Source organism: Mobula birostris, unplaced genomic scaffold (assembly GCF_030028105.1).
Source record: "Mobula birostris isolate sMobBir1 unplaced genomic scaffold, sMobBir1.hap1 scaffold_268, whole genome shotgun sequence".
Classification (NCBI taxonomy): Eukaryota; Metazoa; Chordata; class Chondrichthyes; order Myliobatiformes; family Myliobatidae; genus Mobula; species Mobula birostris.
The window spans coordinates 87,824-112,446 of record NW_027275732.1 but is presented as its reverse complement, the minus strand read 5'-3'; the positions used below and the strand labels follow the sequence as shown (position 1 = coordinate 112,446).

At 51.7% G+C, this 24,623-nt stretch overlaps 1 protein-coding gene across 1 annotated transcript; it reads left to right on the top strand.

Moving 5' to 3' along the window:
- Nucleotides 1–255: 255 nt before the first annotated feature.
- Nucleotides 256–15,070, top strand: LOC140192802 (cathepsin F-like). The gene is made up of 12 exons (XM_072250280.1): nucleotides 256–313; nucleotides 919–1,050; nucleotides 2,162–2,228; nucleotides 2,576–2,689; nucleotides 4,700–4,863; nucleotides 6,167–6,263; nucleotides 6,950–7,030; nucleotides 8,645–8,764; nucleotides 10,443–10,507; nucleotides 13,087–13,177; nucleotides 14,187–14,245; nucleotides 14,355–15,070. Exons 2-12 carry the CDS (start codon nucleotides 958–960, stop codon nucleotides 14,424–14,426), a joined length of 1,023 nt encoding a protein of 340 aa, XP_072106381.1. The 5' UTR covers nucleotides 256–313; nucleotides 919–957; the 3' UTR covers nucleotides 14,427–15,070.
- Nucleotides 15,071–24,623: the final 9,553 nt, after the last annotated feature.

Below are 24,623 nucleotides of genomic sequence, written 5' to 3'. Positions count from 1 at the left end.
TTCCTCAGATTCTGAGGCAGAGCGGCGAGGGCTGCTGCTTCAGTAGAGAGGGCCGAGGAGAGGGTTACTAACGTCCGAGCAGTTCGGGAGGGTGGGGGGAAGTGGGCGACGGTGGGTGACCGTTGGTGGAAGGGGGAAGTGGGATTGTAACATCGTTCAGGTCCTTATCAGTTCGGGGTGTCCGTTGGACGGTGGGGGCGGGGGGGTTGATAGGATCAGATGGGGGGGGGGAAGGGGCCAGACAGGGACCTATAAGAGACGGTAGACATCCTTGCAGTCCACCACAGCGGCTGGAGTTGTCCGAACGAGTGTGGTGAGTGAGCACGATGTCAGGAATTGCCAGTATTCGTCCTTGGAGAGACTGGCTTCCTGGAATGGGGCTAGTCTGACGGGTGGGGCAGAGGATGTTGATCTCCTTCTCAGTCAGTCACCGTCTCCCCCACCCAGCTCAGTGCAGTGAGGCACCCCTGGTGTCAGTGCTGAGGGAGGCGCGAGTGAGGAGGGATCCCTCACCGAGGTGGGGTGTGAGGGAGATCTGCGCTCCGGGACAGTCAGGGGGTGAGACCACCGCACTGCTGGAGGGGCAAATCAGGCAGGATCTCCGCACAGTGTGAGCGGAGGGGTGGGGAACAGTGCTGGTGAGGGGGGACTCCGCACCGTAGGAAGGGTTTGAGGGATCCGTGTTGAGAGGGGAGTGGGACGGGAGGGAGGGAGGGGGTTCCTAATGGTCAGAGGAGTGATGACGGTGCTCCATTCTGAGTCAGGGAGGGCTGCGCTGTGAGGGGCGGTGAGGAGGAGGTTCGCACTGTGGTGGGGTGCTGAGGGAACTCCGCCCCACGGAAGGGCGCGACCCTTGTACAATTTTCTGAGCCGCCCATCGGTTCGAAATTGTTTTATCACTCTCACCCCCAACTCCAGGTCCTGCTCTGTTGTTCGGTATCGGGTGCGGATATCGCAATGTTCCGGCTTCTCGTTGCCTGCCTGGTGGCGACCCAGGTCATCCCGTCTCGGTGCTCCTCCCCGGCGGATCTGCCAGAAGATGAGGCGATGGTGAGTGAGGGAGCGCCGAGGCGCGCTGACCATGAGGTCCCTTCGGCCGTTTCGGAGCGGGACGTCGGGACCCTGGGGGACCCGCTCGCCTACGACCCGGGACACCAGGCAGCCGAGGCGGCTGCTGAACAACGGTAGTGCTGGAGAGTCTCACCGCTGCGGGGTCTCGGAGGGGACAGGCCATTCGGCTCAACCAGTCGCTGCCGACCACGGTGCCCGCCCTGCGTTCGGTACTGGCCCATCACGGTCCCTTCCGAATGTGGACGGATGGAGCTGCCCTGGGAATAATCCGTCTCACCCTTACTTCACCCGGCAGCTCGTCCCATGCATTCAGCACCCGCTGGGTGTAGAATTTACCGCTCAGATTCCTGCTCAGCCTTTCACCACTCAACTTAAACCTTTGCCCACTCTTGCAGAGACCCCCCCCACACCCCACCCCATCCAACAGCATCGCCCATTCCTCTCGGTTCCTTTTCATCCCGTTTCAAACTCTGCGTCCGTCTTCCCTCCCTTCACCCAACACATCCACTCATCCCCCACCGTCCACACGCACTCACTTCAACTCCACACTCACTCCCTCCGTTCCCTCCCCCAACACTTCCTGTCCTCACCCCATCCGGCCTCCCTCCCTCGCCACTGCTCCACCTCATTTCCCTTCCCCTCAGTGTCCTCCCTCGCCCTCGACCTCACTCCCCGACCGCCTGTCCCCTCACTGCCCTGTATTTTCCTTTCGCTCCCCACTCCGTCCCCATCCCCCTCCCTCTCCATCCCCATCTATCCCCCTACAACCCCCTCCACCACTCCTCACTCCCCTCCCCTCTAAACCGCCCCCCCTCCATTCCTCTTCACTCCCGTATTCTCGACAGTTTCATCCCCCTCCACTGCCTCAACCACCACGGCCACTTCCACACTGTCCCCTTCCCCTCTACCGCACCTTCACTAACCCCGTCGCCCTCCACGCCCTCCACACCAAGGGTGTGTCCGTACCGGGGAGAGGGCGGGCGGGGGCGGCCCGCACTGCTCAGGGCTGGGATGGCCTTCTCAGAGGTTCCCAGCGACACGGATTGAGGGAAGGAGATTCCCGACTAACGGCAACTTCTTCCGTCCCCAGTTCCAAATGCGGTCCGATTTCGAGGAGTTCAAAGTGGCTTACAACAGGAGTTATGACGGAGAGGAAGGTAAGGGGAACCGGACTCGTTCTGTCCCGGGAAGGGATGGGGAGAAGGGGGTCGGGCAAAGGGAGTGGGGAGGGAGGGAGAGAGGGGTGGAGGAACAGAGGGTTCTACTGGGCACCAACAACCCCTTCTACACCCTCCCCCACTCCCTTTTTCTCTGTCCTGCTCTCTCTTACACATTCACCCTCTCCTCCTCGCCCCACTCTCTCCTCCTCATTCTGTCCCTTCTCACTTTCTCTCTGTCCCCACACACACACTTTACATTTCTCTCACCTCTTTATCTCTGCCTCTCACTCTCATCCTCCTCTCCCCTCTCTCCCTCTCCTTACACACTCCCTCTCTCTCGGCAGAAGAGAATCGCCGTTTCCAGATCTTTGTGGAGAACATGAAGAAGGCTCAGATGTTTGAGAAGGACGACACAGGAACGGCCGAGCATGGAATCACCGAATTCAGTGACATGACAGGTACCGGCAGCCTGTTGTGACACAACACCCCTCCCCACCCGTGCGGCTGTGGGAGAGTCCGGTCCACATTCGCACAGCACAGCACCTGCTCTCCATGCCAAATGGCCGGTGTGAATTTGGACCTGCCCAAAAGCCCATTGAGCCGGTTGGTTAATTACAGTGATTCACACATACGTACCCCTCTCTCTCTCACACACACATAACTCTACTCACACACACACGTATCTCTCTCACACTCACACACATAACTCTCTCTCTCTCACACACACGTACCGCTCTCTCTCTCTCTCACACGCACACACACACGTATCGCTCTCTCCCTCTCACATACACATGTATCTCTCTCTCTCTCTCTCTCTCTCACACACACACACACTCGTATCGCTCTCTCCCTCTCACACACACATGTATCTCTCTCTCTCTCACACACTCACACGTATCTCTCTCTCTCACACACACACGTATCTCTCTCTCTCTCTCACACACACACGTATCTCTCTCACTCACACACGTATCTCTCTCTCTCTCTCACACACACACGTATCTCTCCCTCTCTCACACACACGTATCTCTCTCACACTCACACACTCATAACTCTCTCTCACACACACACGTTCTCTCTCTCACACACACACACGTATCGCTCTCTCTGTCTCTCTCTGCCTCTCTCTCACACACAAACGTATCTCTCTCTCCCTCTCTCTCTCTCTGACACACACACACGTATCTCTCTCTCTCTCTCCCTCTCTCTCTCAGACACACACACACGTATTGCTCTCTCTGTCTCTCTCTCCCTCTCTCTCTCACACACACGTATCTCTCTCTGTCTCTCTCACACACACACACGTATCTCTCTCTCTCTCTCACACACACACGTATCTCTCTCTCTCTCTCCCTCTCTGTCACACACAGAAACACACGTATCGCTCTCTCTGTCTCTCTCTCCCTCTCTCTCACACACAAACGTATCTCTCTCTCCCTCTCTCTCTCTCTCACACACACACGTATCTCTCTCTCTCCCTCTCTCTCTCTCCCACACACACGTATCTCTCTCTCTCTCACTCACACACACTTATCGTTCTCTCTCTCACACACACACACACACACACGTATCTCTCTCTGTCTCTCTCTCTCACTCACACACACGTATCTCTCTCTCTCTCTCACACACACACGTATCTCTCTCGCTCTCTCTCTCTCTCACACACACACACACACACACACACACACACACACACACACACACACACACACACACATGACTGGAGACGGGGATCGAACCCGGATCTCTGGATCACTGACGCAGTGGCTCAACCCTCTGCGCCACTGTGGAAGAAAGGAACTTTGTTTTGCAGCACTCTCCCTGCTTCCATCACCACAGACGCTGTCTGACAAGCTGCGATTCTAGAATCTGCTGTGTTCATCAGAGAAGGTGCTGTCTCGATAAATCAGTATTACATGTCAGGAGAAGTTGGCCAAACTTGGGTTGTTTTCTCCAGCAAAAGTTCATAAAGTTGTTAAGCATAGTCCGGAATGAGACTGATGGTCCTGTTCCAAGAGTGCACGGGTCAAATAGAAGAGGGAACATCTTTGAAACGAGGCTACCCAGACGAGACAATCTTTGAGAAGGGGTGAAGGGAAAAGTTTAGGGGAGATGTGAGGGCAGATATTTTACACAGTGGTGGGAGTCCGGAATGGGCTTGCAGGGCGGTGCGGAAAGCCGCTACAAGCGTGGTATGTAAACGGCATTTAGGCAGACACGCAGACATGCAGGGAATAGAGGGATGTGGCTCCCGTGCAGGCAGATGAAGAGAATTGAATTTGGCATCAGAGTTGGCACAAAGAGGGCCGAAGCACGGGCTCCAGTGCAGTACATCTGAAGCCCAGCATTCCCAGGCCTGCCAGCCATAAACCTCCAGCCCACGACCCCACGCCTCCAGAGGAACTGCCTGCGCCTGGGCAGAAACGTCGATAATTCTAAAATGCATCCCTTCCTTCCCCGCTCCTCAGACGAAGAATTCAATCAGTTCTACCTCAACCCGGTAATGATGAACGACTCATCCTGGATGGAGGAGATGACGAAGATACCCATGGCCGAACCCCTGACAGAATGTCGGACAATACGCCAATGGGACTGGCGTAGCAGAGGAGCTGTAACTGTGGTCAGAAATCAGGTGCGTCCCAACTTCTGTTTCAGAACTTCGACAGTTTCCTTTAGTAGGAGAGTCTAGGACCAGAGGACACAGATAGAGTGCATGTAAAGACGATGTTTCCTATAGTGGGAGAGTCTAGGACCAGAGGACACAGATAGAGTGGATGTGGAGAAGATGTTTCCTATAGTGGGAGAGTCTAGGACCAGAGGACACAGATAGAGTGGATGTGGAGAGGATGTTTCCTGTAGTGGGGGAGTCTAGGACCAGAGGACACAGATAGAGTGGATGTGGAGAGGATGTTTCCTATAGTGGGGGAGTCTAGGACCAGAGGACACAGATAGAGTGGATATGGAGAGGATGTTTCCTATAGTGGGAGAGTCCAGGACCAGAGGACACAGATAGAGTGGATATGGAGAGGATGTTTCCTATAGTGGGAGAGTCCAGGACCGGAGGGAGCAGCCTCTGCTTAGAGGGGTGTCCGTTAAGAACGGAGATGAGGAGGTTTGCAAAATTATGAGGGGTGTAGACAGAGTGAATGTGAATAGGCTCTTTCCACTTAGATTAGGAGAGATAAATACGAGAGGACAATGCTTTAGGGTGAAAGTGGAAAAGTTGATGGGGAACATTAGGGGGAACTTCTTCACTCAGAGAGTGGTGGGAGTGTGGAACGAACTGCTTTCAGACGTGGTAAAAGCAGGGTCGCTGTTAAGTTTTAAGAATAAATTGGATAGGTACATGGATGGGAGCGGTCTGGAGGGTTATGGACTGCATGCAGGTCAATGGGAGTAGCGGAATACATTAAAGTTTCGGCACAGCATAGAGGGGCCGAATGGCCTGTTTTCTGTGCTGTAGTGTTCTATGGTTCTATGGTTCAATGCATTTCTTTTGTCAGAGCTGGTGAATCTGTGGAATTTGTTGCCACAGACAGCTGTCGGGGACAAGTCATCGGGCAGATTTAAATCAGGCGTCGGCAGGTCAGTCAGAGTGTCAAAGGTTGCGTGAGAAGGCAGGAAAATGTGGTTGAGAGGGACAATAAATCAGCCGTTGAGGAACGGCGGAACAGGTCAGTGAGCCGAATGGCGTATTTCCAATCCTATGTCATATGCTCTTACTACACGGTGCGTTGAAGTGGAACAAGGTAAGACAATAACCGCGCAGAATAGAGTGTAACCGTTAAAGTGTGTACAGACAAAATCCGGAATAGAACAGGTAACTGCGGGAAGGTCGAGTGGAAGTTGGGGAGTGGGTGGAGGCTGCTGAGGGGGGCCAGATTGCAGAGACAGGAACAGACAAAACATATGCATGCTCTCATCTCTCCCTGCAGAGGAGGTGCTCTGCGTCCTGGGCTTTTGCGTGCGTTGCCAATGTCGAGTCGCTGTGGTACTTGAAGACGAAATCACTGACTGTCCTCTCGGAGCAAGGTAATGCCCGCGTATACCACCCTCTCCCCAACCCGCACCCCCCTGCCGCCCCGATTCCGCTCAACCCCAACCACCCGCACACAGACACACACAGACACACACACACACAGACACACACACTCACACTCACACTCACACACACACTCACACACACACATACACACACACACAGACAGACACACACACACTCACACTCACACACACACACATACACACACAGACGCACAGAGACAGACACAGACACACACACAGACACACACACAGACACACACTCACACTCACACACACACATACACACACACGCACACAGAGACAGACACACACACACACACAGACACACACACACACACTCACACTCACACACACACACATACACACACACGCACACAGAGACAGACACACACACAGACAGACACACACACACGCACACTCACACTCACACACACACACACACGCGCACACACACACACACGCACACAGAGACAGACACGCACACACTCACACTCACACACACACATACACACACACACGCACACAGAGACAGACACACACACACACACAGACACACACACACTCACACACACACACACACTCACACACTCACACACACACACACACACACACACACACACACACACCTCATCCCTGTCGCCGTGACTGAAGTCTCCTCTGGTTTATGTCCGCAGAGATCCTGGACTGTGACTCGTACGACAGGGCTTGTAAAGGTGGTTTTCCCTTCAGCGCGTTCTACAGTATAGTACGTCTAGGTAAGCATGTTCTCTGTCTTTCTGACCTGTGAAGACTGGCACACTGCACGGAAAGCCCGAATGGTAACACGGAATCGCAAACCTCTCCTCTCCTCTCTCTGTAGCATTGAAAGGCATTGAATAAGGCTAGAGGGAGGCCGTTATCTATCGTCCCCCACCTTATCCTTACTCCTTCCCAAATATCTGATCCTAATATTAGCCTCCCCATCTGCAATTCCCGCTGCCTCGAGGAAGCAGCCAGGATAACTGAGGACTTCTCTCATCCTGGTCAGTTTCTCTTCACACACCCCGACCCCCCAAAAAAATCAGGCAGCAGACACAGCGGCTGATTGAAATGTACACCAGGCTTAAGGAAGGCTCCGATGCTGGTGTTACGAGCCTTCATCTGCCGACCTCCCTCTTCGTGGTCCGTGCACTCGATCTGCCTCCCCACGCTGCGCTTTCTCGGTAACTGGAACACTTCATTTTATGTTTATTTCCACGGCAGCCCTTCGAGCTGCGCCGCCCCGCAACCTGCAATTGAACCCGAGACTAACCACGGGGCAAGTTACAATCTACCAACCGGAGCACCCGGGGAGAACTGTACGCATGCCCATTCACTTATCCCATCTATATCCCTTCCCTGCACCCCCTCGTGGCACTGATACCAGGTCCAGTGTGACACTTTATCTCAGCCTCTCTCTCCGCGGATGCCGCCTGACTGGTGGAGTGTTACCGGTGTTTGAGAGGCCGGTGGGGAACGGGCTGCCCCTGCGATGGAGGACGGACATTTAGGGGAAGGGCTTTGGGGCAAGACTCAATCAATCTGAGATCACAGATCGTCTGTGGTGGGGGTGGACCCCGAGGCGATCTGGACTGGCCAGGGCAGTTGGATGATCGCTTTCTGATGCGGAGCGGCTTGAAAAACAGGGCTGGGGGCTGGGGGGAGGGGGGCTATTCCGCCTTTCGATTGTGATGGGCAGAAGAGCGATAGCCAGTATAGACAGGTGAGGGGAAGAGTGAGGCGGATAGGTGAGCCCAGGCGAGAGCTGGTGATAGTGATAGGGGGAGTGAGGTGGAGGGGAAGGGTACAGCGTCAGATGCGGGGAGTTGATGGGAGGAGGTGACGGAAGAGTGCCCGTGGGGGGGAGGGGTTGGGTGCGGTGTTACCGGGGTTAACGTAGGGCCAGAGGCTGGCCCGTTGGCTGTGGCTCAGAGGGTACTGCGGCTGCCCAACGGCTCCAGAGAACCGCGTTAGTCGGAAGGGGAAACGAAGGGCGAAGGGGAAGCAGATTACCGGAAAGAGGAGAATTAGAGGTGGAGATAAAACTCAGGCGGGTAGGACCTTCTTTTGCTGAGTGTTTTCAGATCCCTGACAGGGGTGGTGGTAGAGGCTGATTCATTCGGGGCATTTAAGATGTGAGAAAAATGGAGGGCTGTGTGTAAGGGGAGGATTAGATTGATCTTAGAGGAGGGTAAAGAGTTGGCCCAATGCCGTGATCCGCCCTGTGTTCTAAGCGTGGGGGCCGGGTGAGTCTCTGGGATCCTCTCCTCCTCAGGGTTGTGCAAGGACGGTCTGTGGGGAGGCGAGGTGGAATTGAAGAGGAGGGAGATAATCCTGCTTTCTGTTAACAGGGGGGTTGATGTCTCGAAGGCGATACCCCTACAAGGCCAGGCAGTGTACGTGCAGACAGGTACGCCAGAGACGTGTCGCCAAGATAAAGTCCTTCCGATGCATCACCCCTTATGAGCGAGGTGAGTATCCGGGGTGTAGAGGGTGGGGAAGGGGTGGGGGGGGGCAAGAGCGCGGTGCCTCTCGGTGTTCTCTTCCCCTACCCCAACCCGACTCGCCAGATAGACCAGAATGGTTTGGAGGGCGCACTGGAGCGTGGGGGTGGGGAGAACTTTGTGAACCGGTCACTTTTGTCGCCGTGCACACTTGCAGAGACAGGCGGAGAGGGCGTGACCCGTAGTCGGTTTGAAGGGGCAGGTCCGTAGGTTCGCTGTGGAAGCCCTTTTACGAGGGCCAGAGGCTGGCCCGTTGGCTGTGGTTCAGCGGGTAGTTCGGCTGCCCAACTGCTCCAGTGAACCGCGTTCGATTCCGACCTCTGGTGCTGTGTGTGTGTGTGTGTGTGTGTGTGTGTGTGTGTGTGTGTGTGTGTGTGTGTGTCTGTGTCTGTCTGTGTGTGTGTGTGCGTGTGTGTGTGTGTGTGTGTATATCCGTGTATGTGTGTATGCGTGTGTGTGTGTGTGTGTGTGTGTGTGTGTGTGTGTGTGAGAGAGAGAGAGAGAGAGCTGTCGTTTCAGGAGGACTAGAATATGTGAAAACACAAGGAGGTAATATTGAGGTTTTCTAAAGCACTGGCGAAGCCTCGCTTGGAGTGTTGTGAGCTGATTTGGGTCCGTTATCTTAAAAGAAAGGATGTGCTGACACTGGAGAGGGTTCAAAGGAGGTTCAGGAAAATGATTCCGGGAGTGAAGTACCTGTTGTATGAGGAGCGTTCGGTGCCTCTGGGACTGCACTCACTGGAATTCAGAAGAATGAGGGGCGACCTCGTAGAAACCTATCGAGCGGTGATAGGCCTCGATAGAGTGAATGTAGAGAGGATGTTTCCTATGGTGGGAGAGTCTCAGACCAGAAGACAGAGTCTCAGAATAGAGAGTCATCTCTTTGTAGAACGGAGATGAGAAGGAATCTTTTTAGTCAGAGAACGGTCTGTCTGTGGAATTTGTTAGCACAGGCGGCTGTGGAGGGCAAGTCTTTACGTATATTTATGGCAGAGGTTGTCAGAATCTTGTTCAGTCAGGGCACGAAGGGATACGGGGAGAAGGCAGGAAATTGAGGCTGAGAGGGAAAATGGATCGGCCGTGATGAAATGGCGGAGTGGACTCAATGGCCCGAATGGCCTCATTCTGCTCCTATATCTTTTGGTCTTATGGTCTAATCTCGTAGCCCTGGTCTGTGAGTGAAAGGTGAGGAGGGCGGAGGGGTAAGGTTGTTGGTTAAATGGGGTAGGTGTTACGATTGCAGGGGGAGCAGCACTAACTTGATGGGCTGAATGTCGTCGGGGAAAATCACGAGATAATGTTCTGTCTGCCGGCAGCCGAATTGAGGGGAGAATTTGTTGCGAGAAAAGCTGCGGGGTCACGTTTCCCTTCTTTTTAACCTGCCCAGTGTGCGGGTCAGGGTGGGAATGACGGGGGTGGGGGGGTGGGGGGTCATGTGAACAGGCTAGATAGGAACTAGCTGCGAGTTGGGGTTTGGGATTGCGGGCAGTCGTGGCGCAACTCGATGGGCCAAATACCCTGCAGTGTAAATACCCGATAACGTACGGCCTGCGCGGCGTTCAAGCTGAGGGGGGATAGAATGGTGGGAGACGGCCTGAAGGGCCACAGCTCTCCTCTTTGTGACGTTTCACTTTTTCTCCTTCAGAAATGCAGAAGTGGGTGTACCGAAGAGGACCCATTGTCGTCTCAATGAACGCCGTCCTGCTGAAAGTAAGCTGTTCGCTTCTCCCGATCGCACGAAAAGAGTCGAGATCCCCACCCGCCTGTCGGAATCTACGCCCCCTCCTCCTATAAACCCTGACGCAACTCTCTGCCCCTTCTGCGACCATTTCTCTCGCTCCCACCCCCCGCCGCACAGATGTGACGAGACCGCTGCTGGCTGTCTCCACGGTTTTCAACACCCGGCTACGATTCAGTGCAGCATCGCCGTCGAGCGGGGGCCTCGGCTGGTGTCCTCGGGGAAGCGTGGTTTCAAACGGGATGACGGTGTCAGAGAAACCCACTCGTAGTGTCTACTGGACGTTCTGCCCCAAGACAGCAACGTTCACCGTGAAACATCGCCCACCATCCCTGCACACGTGGATGACAATAAGCTCGACAACTTAATGGGAATTTTAGAGTTTTTTTTCCAGCAGACAGCACTGAATATTACAAATAATACTTACAGCCCGTCACGCTGCGGACGCTTTCGGCAGCAATGGACGACCTCCATCTCTGGGAGTGTAAATGGCGGTGTTCAATGCTTCCTTATTTATGTTAGCAGCTTCCACTCGGTTTTCACTATGTCAGTCGTGCAAGTCCCGGGTCAGCCTCAGGAACTCAGACGTAGATAGTCCAGACGTTCTCTCCCATCTCTCTCTGTTCTCTCTCCCACTCTCTCACTCACTGGAGGTCCTCTCCCATCTCTCTCTGTGTTCTCTCTCTTCTCTCTCTCTCTCTCTCGCTCACTAGAGGTCTTTGCATCTCTTTCTGTTCTCTTCTGTCTCTCACACACTCACTAGCGGGCCACTCACACTCACACTCACACTAACTAGAGGTCCTCTTCCATCTATATAACCATATAACAATCACAGCACGGAAACAGGCCATCTCGGCCCTTCTAGACCGTGCCGAACTCTTACTCTCACCTAGTCCCACCGATCTGCACTCAGCCCATAACCCTCCATTCCTTTCCTGTCCATATATCTGTCCAATTTAACTTTAAATGACAACATCGAACCTGCGTCAACCACTTCTGCTGGAAGCTCGTTCCACACAGCTACCACTCTCCGAGTAAAGAAGTTCCCCCTCATGTTACCCCTAAACTTTTGCCCTTTAACTCTCAACTCATGTCCTCTTGTTTGAATCTCCCCCACTCTCAATGGAAAAAAGCCTATCCACGTCAACTCTATCAATCCCCCTCATAATTTTAAACACCTCTATCAAGTCGGGCCTCAACCTTCTATGTTCCAAAGGATAAAGACCTAACTTTTTCAACCTTTCTCTGTCACTTAGGAGATGAAACCCAGGTAACATTCTAGTAAATCTCCTCTGTACTCCTCTCAATTTTATTGATATCTTTCTATAATTCGGTGACCAGAACTGTACACAATACTCCAAATTTGGCCTCACCAATGCCTTGTACAATTTCAACATTACATCCCAACTCCTATACTCACTGCTCTGATTAATAAAGGCCAGCATACCAAAAGCTTTCTTCACTACCCTGTCCACATGAAATTCCACCCTCAGGGAACTATGCACCATTATTCCTAGATCCCTACGTTCTACAGCATTCGTCAATGCCCGACCATTTACCATTTACCATGTAGTCCTATTTTGATTAGTTCTACCAAAATGTAGCACCTCACATTTTTCAGCATTAGACTCCATCCGCCATCTTTCAGCCCACTCTTCTAACTGGCCTAAATCTCTCTGCAAGCTTTGAAAACCTCTTTCATTAGCCACAACGCCACCTATCTTAGTATCATCTCCATACTTACTAATCCAATTTACCACCCCCTCATCCAGATCATTAATATGACAAACAACATTGGAGCCAGTACAGATCCCCGAGGCACCAATCTGACACACAGTCATCCACCACTACTCTCTGGCGTCTCCCATCCAGCCACTGCTGAACCCATTTGACTACTTCGATATTAATGCCTAACGATTGAACCTTCCTAACCAACCTTCCGTGTGGAACCTTGTCATTTATCATCTCTCTCTGTTCTCTTCTCTATCTCTCTCACTCACACTCACACTCACATTAACTGGAGGGTCCTTTCCCATCTCTCTCTGTACTCTCTCTATCTCTCTCACTCACTAGAGGTCCTCTCCCACTCTCACTCTGTTCTCTCACTCACACTCACTCGCTAGACGTCCTCTCCCATGTCTCTTTGTTCTCTCTGTCTCTCTCTCTCTCTCTCACATACTCACTAGAGGTCCTCTCCCGTCCCTCTCTGTTCTCTCTATCTCTCTCTCTCTCGCTCACTCACTCACTGGAGGTCTCCCCTCTCTCTGTCCACGTTCTCTCACTCTAACCCTTCAGCGTGGAAACAGCCCTACAACCCAGTAAGTCCTTCCCACCCAATCTCGTCACTCCGGGTCCTCTCCTTGTCTGTATGCCTGTCCACGTGTCTCACGGCTTGGCCCATTTTGGCTCCGAATGAACCCCACGATCCCATTCCTGGGGCTCATCCCCGACGCTGAGCGAGCTCCCGTCCTAACCTACAGGACCTGGGACCGTGGGCGAAGGGTAAGGCTGTAAAGGAAGCTGACGCTTATCTTTTCTCGCTTTCCCACAGACCTACAGGAGGGGAATACTGCGTCCTAGCTCATTCAGGTGCCCTTTGAGGAAATTGAACCACGTCGTGTGCATTGTGGGATTCGGCTACCGTGAGTACCACCTCCCGTCTCTGATCAGCGGGGCGCTGTGCCGTGGACGGGGCGCTGTGCCATTCATCAAGTCGGAGACACAGAGACATTTACTAATTATCCATCTCTGTATCCTACCTCCCTGCGCATCTCACGCCGCGCGCCCCCGCCCCACGCACTGGGAGTATTCGCAAACAGCGACCAGCACCTCGACCTTACAAGACCGTAAGACGTTGGAGCAGGATTAGGCCATTCGGCCCGTCGAATCTACTCCGCCATTCAATCGTGGTTCATTTATCATGACTGCCAAACCCATTCTCCCACTTCTCCCTGACACCCGGACTAAATAGGAATCTGTTGAACTCTGCTTTAAACCCAATGGCTTGGCCGTTCACCACCCTCCGGATAAATCAATTCCTCCTCACTCATCTCTGGCCGGCTCTATCTCCGTGATACAACCACTTGTCCAATGCTGCTACAGCATTTTCCTCCATGCGGAAAATTCCTCCAGATCCCCTTCATCCTCCCGCCCTTCCGCCTGGGGCTGCAAACAGAGCCTTCGCTTAGTGCTAACACGCAGAGAACACACAGTGCCAAGGGCGTATCTGCGCGGAGCAGAGCCGGGGTAAAAGAGCGACCATTGTTCCATATTTGAAAGTTAAGCTACTGTATTGCTATTATACTTTCATCTCTGATTAACGCACGGCACGGTGTTCCTTCTTCTCAGTTAATCATTGAATCATTTCCTAGCCTTCCCCGTCCACCGCCCAGAGTAAATCCCTCTGACCACTCTCACATTCCTGGTTCTCCACGCCCTCGGTGTGCCCAGCGATGGTTCTCCCTGTGAACAAGGTTGAATGCCCGGTCTGCGCCTCTCCTACCCTCGCACGCCGTGCGTCGGATCCCTCTCTACTCCAGCGCCCGGCCCCTGGAGAACGGGCCAGCGACGCGGGGCTCAGCGAGGAAGTGTGAGGGGTGCGGCCGCTGATTCGGAGGAGAATCTCACTCTGTCCGTTTTCTGATTTTTTAGAAAGGGGGATGCCGTACTGGATCGTGAGGAATAGCTGGGGACAGACATGGGGAGAGGGGGTAAGTTTTTCAAGCTTAGAAGTCAGAAAATACTGTACGGGATCAGATCCCATTCACGCTTCGCGGCACAGAAACTCACTAACCTCTTCCATTCCACTTTCCGTGACAGGGATATTTCCGCCTCTACCTTGGGGAGAAGTGCTGTGGAGTGAATCGCTTCCCAATGACTGCAGTTATGTAAATCGTGCGGTCCGGGGCGCAACGCTGTCGCCCTAGGCGATCTGAGGCGGCGAGGCGTCGGGAGGAAGATCCTCCACCTTTGCAGCTTGGCGTGGCGTTTCTGCACAAATACGACCCATTCCAACACACACCCCTACCACAGCATCACGTCACTACCCACGTCACTGCCCCTTTCTACCCTGTCCCATTCCAGTCACTCGGCTACACACAGCAGCATCTTCGGCTCTCTGAAAGCCCCCGCGGCCGCCCCCACCGCGAGTCCGACCCGCCTGGACTTGTCAGCAGACTCCACCCGGCTAACGTGAGCCCTGGTATAGAACCCACAGGGCCGTGACGCCGTCCATCGGGAAAATTTGGTTTCAATGCAGTGGATTTGTTAGGGAGAGGCGGGTCCCATTCGAATTCTGGCTCATTGGAAGGGATGGGTTCAAGACATCAATTTCCTTAGATCACGTGGTTGTCAGTTGGAATGTTTCCAATTGGAATGAATGGATTCCGACCCATAGCTTTTCCAGTGGAACACTTTTCCTTGGGAAGGGTTTGGTTCATTTCCCTATTGTGTCCCACCCTGACGTTTCTGTGGTTGAACAAGCTCTGCATTTTTGTGGCTTTTGCAAAGACTCAATAAAATAACTTGAAGCATCACCCTGACTGGTTGTGTTTGTCCGGCGCTGCCTCCAGGGAACAATCGTCTCCAACCTCACACACCCGACACTCCCCTCTCCCGCTTCTGACCTCCAGTGCGAGCAAGCCAAGGCACCCCCAGCCACTTCTCCTCGGACCACTTGCCCGCGTCACCTTTCACTCGTCACTTTCCCCCACTACAGTAACATCCGCCATGCTGACTGACCACCGCCGCACTCGGGAGATGAGAGAGATCAGTGGGGAACAAATTGAACCCTATTAAACACTGAAAGGCCAAGACACCCTGAATGCGGATAGGATATATCATATAGTGGGGGAACTCTAGGACCAGAGGACACAGACAGAGTGGATGTGGAGAGGATGTTTCCTTTAACCATATAACCATATAACAATTACAGCACGGAAACCGGCCATCTCGTCCCTTCTAGTCCGTGCCGAACTCTTACTCTCACCTAGTCCCACCGACCTGCACTCAGCCCATAACCCTCCATTCCTTTCCTGTTCATATATCTATCCAACTTAACTTTAAACGACAACATCGAACCTGCCTCAACCACTTCTGCTGGAAGCTCGTTCCACACAGCTACCACTCTCTGAGTAAAGAAGTTCCCCCTCGTGTTACCCCTAAACTTTTGCCCTTTAACTCTCAACTCATTCCCTCTTGTTTGAATCTTCCCCACTCTCAATGGAAAAAGCCTATCCACGTCAACTCTATCAATCCCCCTCATAATTTTAAACACCGCTATCAAGTTCCCCCTCAACCTTCTACGCTCCAAAGAATAAAGACCCAACTTGTTAAACCTTTCTCTGTAACTCAGGAGATGAAACCCAGGTAACATTCCAGTAAATCTTCTCTGTACTCTCTCAAATTTGTTGACATCTTTCCGATAATTCGGTGACCAGGACTGTACACAATACTGCAAATTTGGCCTTACAAATGCCTTATACAATTTCAACATTATATCCCAACTCCTATACTCAATGCTCTGATTAATAAAGGCCAGCTGACCAAAAGCTTTCTTCACCACCCTGTCCAGATGAGATTCCACATTCAGGGAACTATGCATCATTATTCCTAGATCCCTCTGTTCTAAAGCATTCTTTAATGCCCTACCATTTACCATGTAGTCCTATTTTGATCAGTTCTACGAAAATCTAGCACATCACATTTATTTGCATTTGTATTGGGGGAGTCTAGGACCAGAGGACACTGAGTATATGTGGAGAGGATGTTTCCTATAGTCGGGGAGTCTAGGACCAGAGGGTACAGACAGAGTGGATATGGAGAGGATGTTTCAGATAGTCGGGGAGTCTAGGACCAGAGGGCGCAGATGGAGTGGATGTGATGAGGGTGTTTCCTATAGTGGGGGAGTCTAGGAGCAGAGGACACAGATAGAGTGGATGTGGAGAGGATGTTTCCTACAGTGGGGAGTCTAGGACCAGAGGACACAGATAGAGTGCATGTGCTGAGGACGATATCTCTAGTGAGGATGTCTGGGACCAGGAAAAAAAAATAGAGTGGACGTGGAGATGGTGTTTCATGTAGTGCGGGATCTTGGACCAGAATGTATAGATAGAGTGGATGTTGTGAGCATGCTTCCTAATTTTAGTGAAGTCTAGGAGCAGAGGGCTCAGAAAGATTCGATTTAGAGAGGATGTTTCCTAAACTGGGGGCGTCTACGGCCATAGGGCACAGCTAGAATGGAGGTGGAGGCGATGTTTCCTATAGTAACGGAGTGCAGGACCCAGTCAGTGTAGATGCAGTAGTTGTGGCGAGGATGTTTCCTATAGTGGGGGAGTCTAGGATCAGAGGGCACAGATAGAGCGTATGTGGAGAGGATGTTTCCCATCATTTTGCATGTCAACAAATACACTCAAAAACTTCTATAGTTGTACCGTGGAGGCATTCTGAAAGGCTGCATCACTGTCTGGTATGAAGGGTCTACTGCACAGGACCGAAAGAAGCTGCAGAGGGTTGTAAATCTAGTCAGCTCCATCTTGGGTACTAGCCTACAAAGTCCCCAGGACATCTTCAGGGAGCAGTGTCTCAGAAAGGCAGCGTCCATTATACAGGTCCTCCAGCACCCAGGGCATGTCCTTTTCTCACTGTAACCATCAGGAGGTACAGAAGCCTGAAGGCACACACTCAGCGATTCAGGAACAGCTTCTTCCCCTCTGCCATCCGATTCCTAAATGTATAATAAAGATTTGGACACTACCTCACTTTTTAAAAATACAATATTTCTATTTTTGCACATCTTTAAATACTTATTCAATATACAGAAGTGATTTACTTTGTTTATTCATTTTGTTTTGTTTTATTTACTATTATTTGTTTCTCTCTCTGCTAGATTATGTACTGCATTGAACTGCTGCTGCTAAAGTTAACAAATTTCGCATCACATGCTGGTGATAATAAACCTGATATTTTCTAGTTCTCTTGTGATCTTTCTTGTTAAAATTGTAGATTCAATTTCATTTTACCTGTGAACGCAGCTGACCTGATGCTCTGTGCCTGGGACACTGCCGAAAGGTTTCTCACCGGAACTGTGCCGACCTGTTCCTGAGCTTCTGACTGCACACTCGACTGTGACACTGACCGTTGAAATTTGTGGGAATGATGTCGTTCTCAATCGGCCCAAGTCTGGGGCGACCAGTGGAGTCACGTAGTGTTTGAGAATCCTTCGGTTAGTAGGTCAGGATTCACCAGTTTGTTGGGCCTGGTGAGGACATAGATCTCACCCCCAATTGTTGGTTAATGTCAATTTCGTGGACATCATAGGCTTCACGGAATCGGACCCATTATGGCTGGGAATTGACTGGGATCAGGAGAATTGACAGGCACGCTCAGTTTCCAGGTCCCGGATAGTTCCCAGATACCAGTCAGTTCCCAGTTCCGAGTCAGTTCCCAGCTACCTGTCAATTCCAAGGTCCTTGTCAGTTCCCTGGTCGAAGTCAGTGCGTCAGTTCCCAGATCCCAGTCAGTTGCCAGGTCCCAGTTGTTCCCACGTCCCGATCAGTGCCCACGTCCCAGTCAGTTCACAGATCCCAGTCAGTTCCCAGGTCCCGGTCAGTTCCCAGGTCCCGGTCAGTTCCCAGATTCCAATCAGTTCCCAGGTCCCGTTCAGTTCCCAGGTCCTGGTCAGTTCCCAGGACCCGTTCAGTTCCCAGGTCCTGGTCAGTCCCAGGTGTCTATCTGTGCCCAGGTTCCAGTCTGCCATCTGGCAAAAGGCACCGAAGCATTCGGGCCTCTCACGACCAGACTATGTAACAGTTTCTTCCCCCAAGCCATCAGACTCCTCAATACCCAGAGCCTGGACTGACACCAACCTACTGCCCTCTACTGTGCCTAATGTCTTGTTTATTATTTATTGTAGTGCCTGCACTGTTTTATGCAGTCCTTGATAGGTCTCTAGTCCAGTCTGGTTTTTGTGTTTTTTCTTACGTAGTTCAGTGTAGTTTTTGTATCGTTTCATGTAGCACCATGGTCCTGAAAAACGTTGTCTGACTTTCACTATGTTCTGTACCAGCAGTTATGGTTGAAATGACAATAAAAACTGACTTGACTTGACTTGACTTGACTTGTTTTGGTTTACCAGTGTCATACGTACCAAGATACATTGAAATGCATAAATATTTTTTCATACAGATCAGATATTTACATAGTGCTTTGAGGGAATTCAACGTGAAACAATAACAGAGTGCAGAATAAACTAGAGAGAGAGTGCGGTGCAGGCAGGCAGTCGGGTTTAATGCCATAATGAGATGGATTGAGTGGTCAAGAGCCCTCACCTGACACATTTTCCTGGCCTTGTACAATGGGTCATCCCAGGACATGCTCAATCTTCTTGCAGAAGCAACACATGGAGGACAGTGTGTTGTCCGGCTGCATCACGGCCTGGTATGGGTACGCCAGTGCCCTTGAACAGAAAATCCGTCAGTGTAACTCGCATAAAAGTTGCTGGTGAACGCAGCAGGCCCGGCAGCAATCTAGGAAGAGGTACAGTCGACGTTTCGGGCCGAGACCGTTCGTCAGGACTAACTGAAGGAAGAGTGGTAAGAGATTTGAAAGTGGGAGGGGGAGGGGGAGATCTGAAATGATAGGAGAAGACAGGAGGGGGAGGGATGGAGCCAAGAGCTGGACAGGTGATTGGCAAAAGGGATATGAGAGGATCATGGGACGGGAGGTCTGGGGAGAAAGACAAGGGGGAGGGTGAACCAGAGGATGGGCAAGGGGTATAGTTAGAGGGACAGAGGGAGAAAAAGGAGAGAGAGAAAAAGAATGTGTGTGTATAAATAAATAAATAAATAACAGATAGGATACGAGGGGGAGGTGGTGCATTAGCGGAAGTTTGAAAAATCAATGTTCATGCCATCAGGTTGGAGGCTACCCAGACAGAATATAAGGTGTTGTTCTTCCAACCTGAGTGTGGCTTCATCTTTACAGTAGAGGAGGCCGTGGATAGACATATCAGAATGGGAATAGCTCAGCATTTAATACCATCATTCCCACAATCCTGATTGGGAAGATGCAGAATCTGGGGATCTTTACTTCCACCTGCAATTGGATCCTTGACTTCCTAACTGGAAGACCACAATCTGTGCGTATGGGTGATAACATATTCTCTTTTCTGACAAGCAACACTGGTGCACCTCAGGGGTGTGTGCTTAGCCCACTGCTCTACTCTTTCTATACCCTTGACTGTGTGGCAAGGTATAGCTCAAATACCATCTACAAATTTGCTGACTATACGACCGTTGTTGGTACAATCTGAGGTGGTGACGAGAGGGCGTACAGGAGTGAGATATGCCAACTGGTGGAGTGGTGCCGCAGCAACAACCTGGCACTCAACGTCAGTAAGACGAAAGAGCTGATTGTGGACTTCAGGAAGGGTAAGATGAAGGAACACATACCAATCCTCATAGAGGGATCAGAAGTGGAGAGAGTGAGCAGCTTCAAGTTCCTGGGTGTCAAGATCTCTTAGGATCTAACCTGGTCCCAACTTATTGATGTCGTCATAAAGAAGGAGAGACAGCGGCTGTACTTTATGAGGAGTTTGAAGAGAATTGGCATGTCAACAAATACACTCAAAACTTCTATGGTTGTAACTGTGGCTGCATCGCTGTCTGGTATGGAGGGGCTACTGTACAGGACCGAAAGAAGCTGTAGAAGGTTGTAAATCTAGTCAGTTCAATCCTCGGTACTAGCTTACAATATACGCAGGACATCTTTAGGGAGCGGTGTCTCAGAAAGGCAGCGTCCATTATTAAGGATCTCCAGCACCCAGGGCATGCCCTTTTCTCACTGTTACCATCAGGTAGGAGATACAGAAGCCTGAAGGCACACACTCAGCGATTCAGGAACAGCTTCTTCCCCTCTGACATCCGATTCCTAAATGGACATTGAATCTTTGGAGATGACCTAAATTTTTTCAATATAGAGTATTTCTGTTTTTGCACATTTTTAATCACCTATTCCATATACGTAATTGATTTACTTGTTTATTTATTATCATGTTTTATTTTATTTATTATTTTTTTCTCTCTGTCTGCTGGATTATGTATTGCATTGAACTGCAGCTGCTAAGTTAACAAATTTCACGTCACAAACCTGATTCCGATTCTGATTCTGCACTAAAGTGGACAACATTCGTTTCTAGTTCTCTTGTGATCTCTCTTGTGAAAATTGTGTATAATGTAGATTCAATTTCATTTTACTTGTGAACGCAGCTGACCTGATGCTCTGTGCCTGGGACACTGCCGAAAGGTTTCTCACCAGAACTGTGCCGACCTGTTCCTGAGCTTCTGACTGCACACTCGTCTGTGACACTGACCTTTGAAATTTGTGGGAATGATGTCGTTCTCAATCGGCCCAAGTCTGGGGCGACCAGTGGAGTCACGTAGTGTTTGAGAATCCTTCAGTTAGTAGGTCAGGATTCACCAGTTTGTTGGGCCTGGTGAGGACATAGATCTCACCCCCAGTTGTTGGTTAATGTCAGTTTTGTGGACATCATAGGCTTCACGGAATCGGACCCATTATGCCTGGGAATTGACTGGGATCAGCAGAATTGACAGGCATTCTCAGTTCCCAGGTCCCGGTGATTTCCCAGGTCCCAGTCAGTTCCCAGATCACAGTCAGTTCCCAGGTCACAGTCAGTTCCCAGATCCCGGTCAGTTCACATGACCCGGTCAGTTCCCAGGTCTCGGTCAGTTCCCAGGTCTCGGTCTGTTCCCAGGTCCTGGTCAGTTCCCAGATCCCGGTCAGTTCCCAGGTCCCAGATCCTAGTCAGTTCCCAGGTCACAGTCAGTTACCTGGTCTGGACAGACCTAATCTCCCTCAGTGTAGCAAGACGAAATTGGTAAACTGGTTTATCAGTGTCATATGTACCGAGGTGCTGTGAAATGCATAAATATTTTTTCATACGGATCAGATCATTTACACAGTGCTTTGAGGGAATTCAAAGTGAAACAATAACAGAGTGCAGAATAAACTAGAGAGAGAGTGCGGTGCAGGCAGGCAGTCGGGTTTAATGTCACAATGAGATAGATTGAGTGGTCAAGAGCCCTCATCTGACACATTTTCCTGGCCTTGTACAATGGGCCATCCCAGGACATGTCATGGTCCAGTCCGTGAAGTCTGCATTCTGATTCATGGTCTTGTCCATGGACTCAGGACTCCGGGTCTTCCAGCTGTGCCTTGTTTTGATTGAGTTAAGCATAGGCTCCTGATTCCCGTCTTGGGGCTTGGAATATCAGTAGCCTTGGGGTTGAGTGTGGGCTGCTGGCTTGTCTTGTCAGTCCCCTTTGGAGCAACCTGCTGATGGAAGGCTAGTGAAACCATTCGTGAACTCCAGGTTTGGTTGGAGGACCACTGCTTCATGGAGCCTTGTTACCACTCGTCGGAGTAGTCATCGTGGTATGGATTTGGCTGTTTCTGTAGCCAGCCTAGGTTGCTGGCTGCCCCGAGGCTCAGAGCCACCCTGTATTGAGCTCCTTTCCCGTTCCTTGCCTCCTTCAGGTCAGCCAGGCCGCTTACCGTTACCCTGCGGTTGGGTCCGTCCCTCCCTGTCCTTGCCTCCGTGGGGTGAAGTTCCTCGTCCTGCCCAGGAGATCCGCATCCTGCTCAGGAGAAGCTCCAAGAACCCAAGCCTCCAGGATCCCAAGCCAAGCTCCAAGAACCCAAGTCCCGAGGATCCCAAACCAAGTTCAAGAACCTAAGCCTCAAGGATCCCAAGCCAAGCTCCAAGAACCCAAGCCTCGAGGATTCCAAGTCAATCTCCAAGAACCCAAGCCTGATTTCCCCAGACTACAAGCTCCAGACACGAGACCACAGCCTGCAGCCAAGATCAAGACCCAAGACCCCAGCCTGCAGCCAAGCTCAAGACCCAAGACGCCAGCCTGCGGCCAAGCTCAGGACCCAAGACGCCAGCCTGCGGCCAAGCTCAAGACCCAAGACCCCAGCCTGCAGCCAAGCTCAAGACCCAAGACCCCAGCCTCAAGCCTCAAGAGCAAAGACCCCAGCCTGTCTCCAAGCTCAGGCCTCTAGACCCCAGCCACGTCCTGTGCTGAAGCCACGTCATGTCCTTGCCTGGTTCTGGAGACCGAGCCCGAGGCAAGACCTAGGTTCTGGATGCTTGTCCAGTCTCGATCTCGGAGTCGAAGCCTTGTCTCCTAGTCCATGGTTTCTAGTCCTGGTCCCGCTTTCCCTAGCCCGAGTCTGCGTTCTTGTCCCTGTTCCTGGTCTGTATCCTGTCATGTCCCTGCTCTAGTCAAGTTCTGTTCCTTGTACTTCAGTGTCTGTGTCCTGCATTTGGGTCCGTTACCAGCGCACCTTGTGGCAGGACATGCTCAATCGTCTTACAAAAGCAACACTTTGAGGAGAGTGTGTTGTCCGGCTGCATTACGGCCTGGTATGGGAACACCAATGCCGGTGAACAGAAACTCCTTCAGAGTAGTGGGTTCGGCCCAGTCCATCACGGGTAAAGCTCTCCCCACCGCTGAGCACATCTGCACAAAACACTGTCGTAGGAAAGCAGCATCCATCATTAGGGACCCCACCACGCAGGACATGTTCCTGTCTCACTGCTGCCATCAGGTGGAAGGTGCGGGTCTCACACCACCAGGTTTAGAAACAGTTATTTACCTCAACCATCAGGCTCCTGAACCAGTGAGGATAACCTCAACTCTGAACTGATTCCATCGGGAAGGAGGTACAGGAGCCTCAGGTCCCACACCACCAGGTTCAGGAACAGTTATTACCCCTCAACCATCAGGCTCCTGAACCAGTGAGGACAACCTCAACTCTGAACTGATTCCATCGGGAAGGAGGTACAGGAGCCTCAGGTCCCACACCACCAGATTCAGGAACAGTTATTACCCCTCAACCATCAGGCTCCTGAACCAGAGGGGATAACCTCAACTCTGAACTGATTCCATCGGGAAGGAGGTACAGGAGCCTCAGGTCCCACACCACCAGGTTCAGGAACAGTTATTACCCCTCAACCATCAGGCTCCTGAACCAGTGAAGATAACCTCAACTCTGAACTGATTCCATCGGGAAGGAGGTACAGGAGCCTCAGGTCCCACACCACCAGGTTCAGGAACAATTATTACCCCTCAACCACCAGGCTCCTGAACCAGAGGGGATAACCTCAACTCTGAACTGATTCCATCAGGAAGGAAGTACAGGAGTCTCAGGTCCCACACCACCAGGTTCAGGAGAAGTTATTACCCCTCACCCATCAGGCTCCTGAACCAGAGGGGATAACCACACTCACTTCCTCACCCATTGAAATGCTCCCACAAGCAAATGTGTCACGTTTATGAATCTTTGGCTTGTTATTTCATGTTCACGTTATTGGTTACTGATTATTTATATTTGCATTTACACAGTTTGCTGTCTTCTATCTGATCTTTTATTGATCCTGATTACAAATCCACTTATTTGTTGAGTGTGCCCGCAGGGAAATAAATCTTTGGGTTCTATGCGCTGACGTGGGTGTACTCTGAGCATAAAGTGTACTTTGAACTTTGAACCGATATTACACATTTTCAGGCTTTTCATTTGCTCTTCCCGATGGGAGGAGGGATAGGAGAGAAGGTCCGGGGTTACTGAGGTCTTCGATAATGCTGGCTGCCTCAACGAGTCAGTGGGAAGTGAAGGCAGAGTCCACGGAGGCGAGGCTGATTTCTGTCATGTCCTGAGCTGTGCCCACAGCACTCGGCAGTTTCTGGTGCTCATTGGCAGAGATGGCACGGACAAGGGAACAAACAGGGAGCAGAGAGCGGACACGGAGCAGGGAGACGACACGGAGCAGGGAGATGACACGGAGCAGGGAGAGGACACGGAGCAGGCAGCGGACAGGGAGCAGGGAACGGGCAAGGAGCAGGGAACTGACAAGGACCAGCGAAGTGACAGGGAACAGGGAACTGACGGGGTCCAGGAAACTGACGGGGACCAGGGAACTGACACGGACCAGGGAACTGACACTGACACGGGACCTGACACGGACAAAGGAACTGACACGGACTAGGGAACTGACACGGACCAGGG

Excerpts from the sequence above, each read along its gene's own strand:
- LOC140192802 (XM_072250280.1), top strand. The coding sequence starts at position 958 with ATGTTCCGGCTTCTCGTTGCCTGCCTGGTGGCGACCCAGGTCATCCCG. Across the intron at positions 1,051-2,161 it reads TGCCAGAAGATGAGGCGATG|TTCCAAATGCGGTCCGATTT; the intron begins GTGAGTGAGGGA and ends TTCCGTCCCCAG. Across the intron at positions 4,864-6,166 it reads TAACTGTGGTCAGAAATCAG|AGGAGGTGCTCTGCGTCCTG; the intron begins GTGCGTCCCAAC and ends CTCTCCCTGCAG.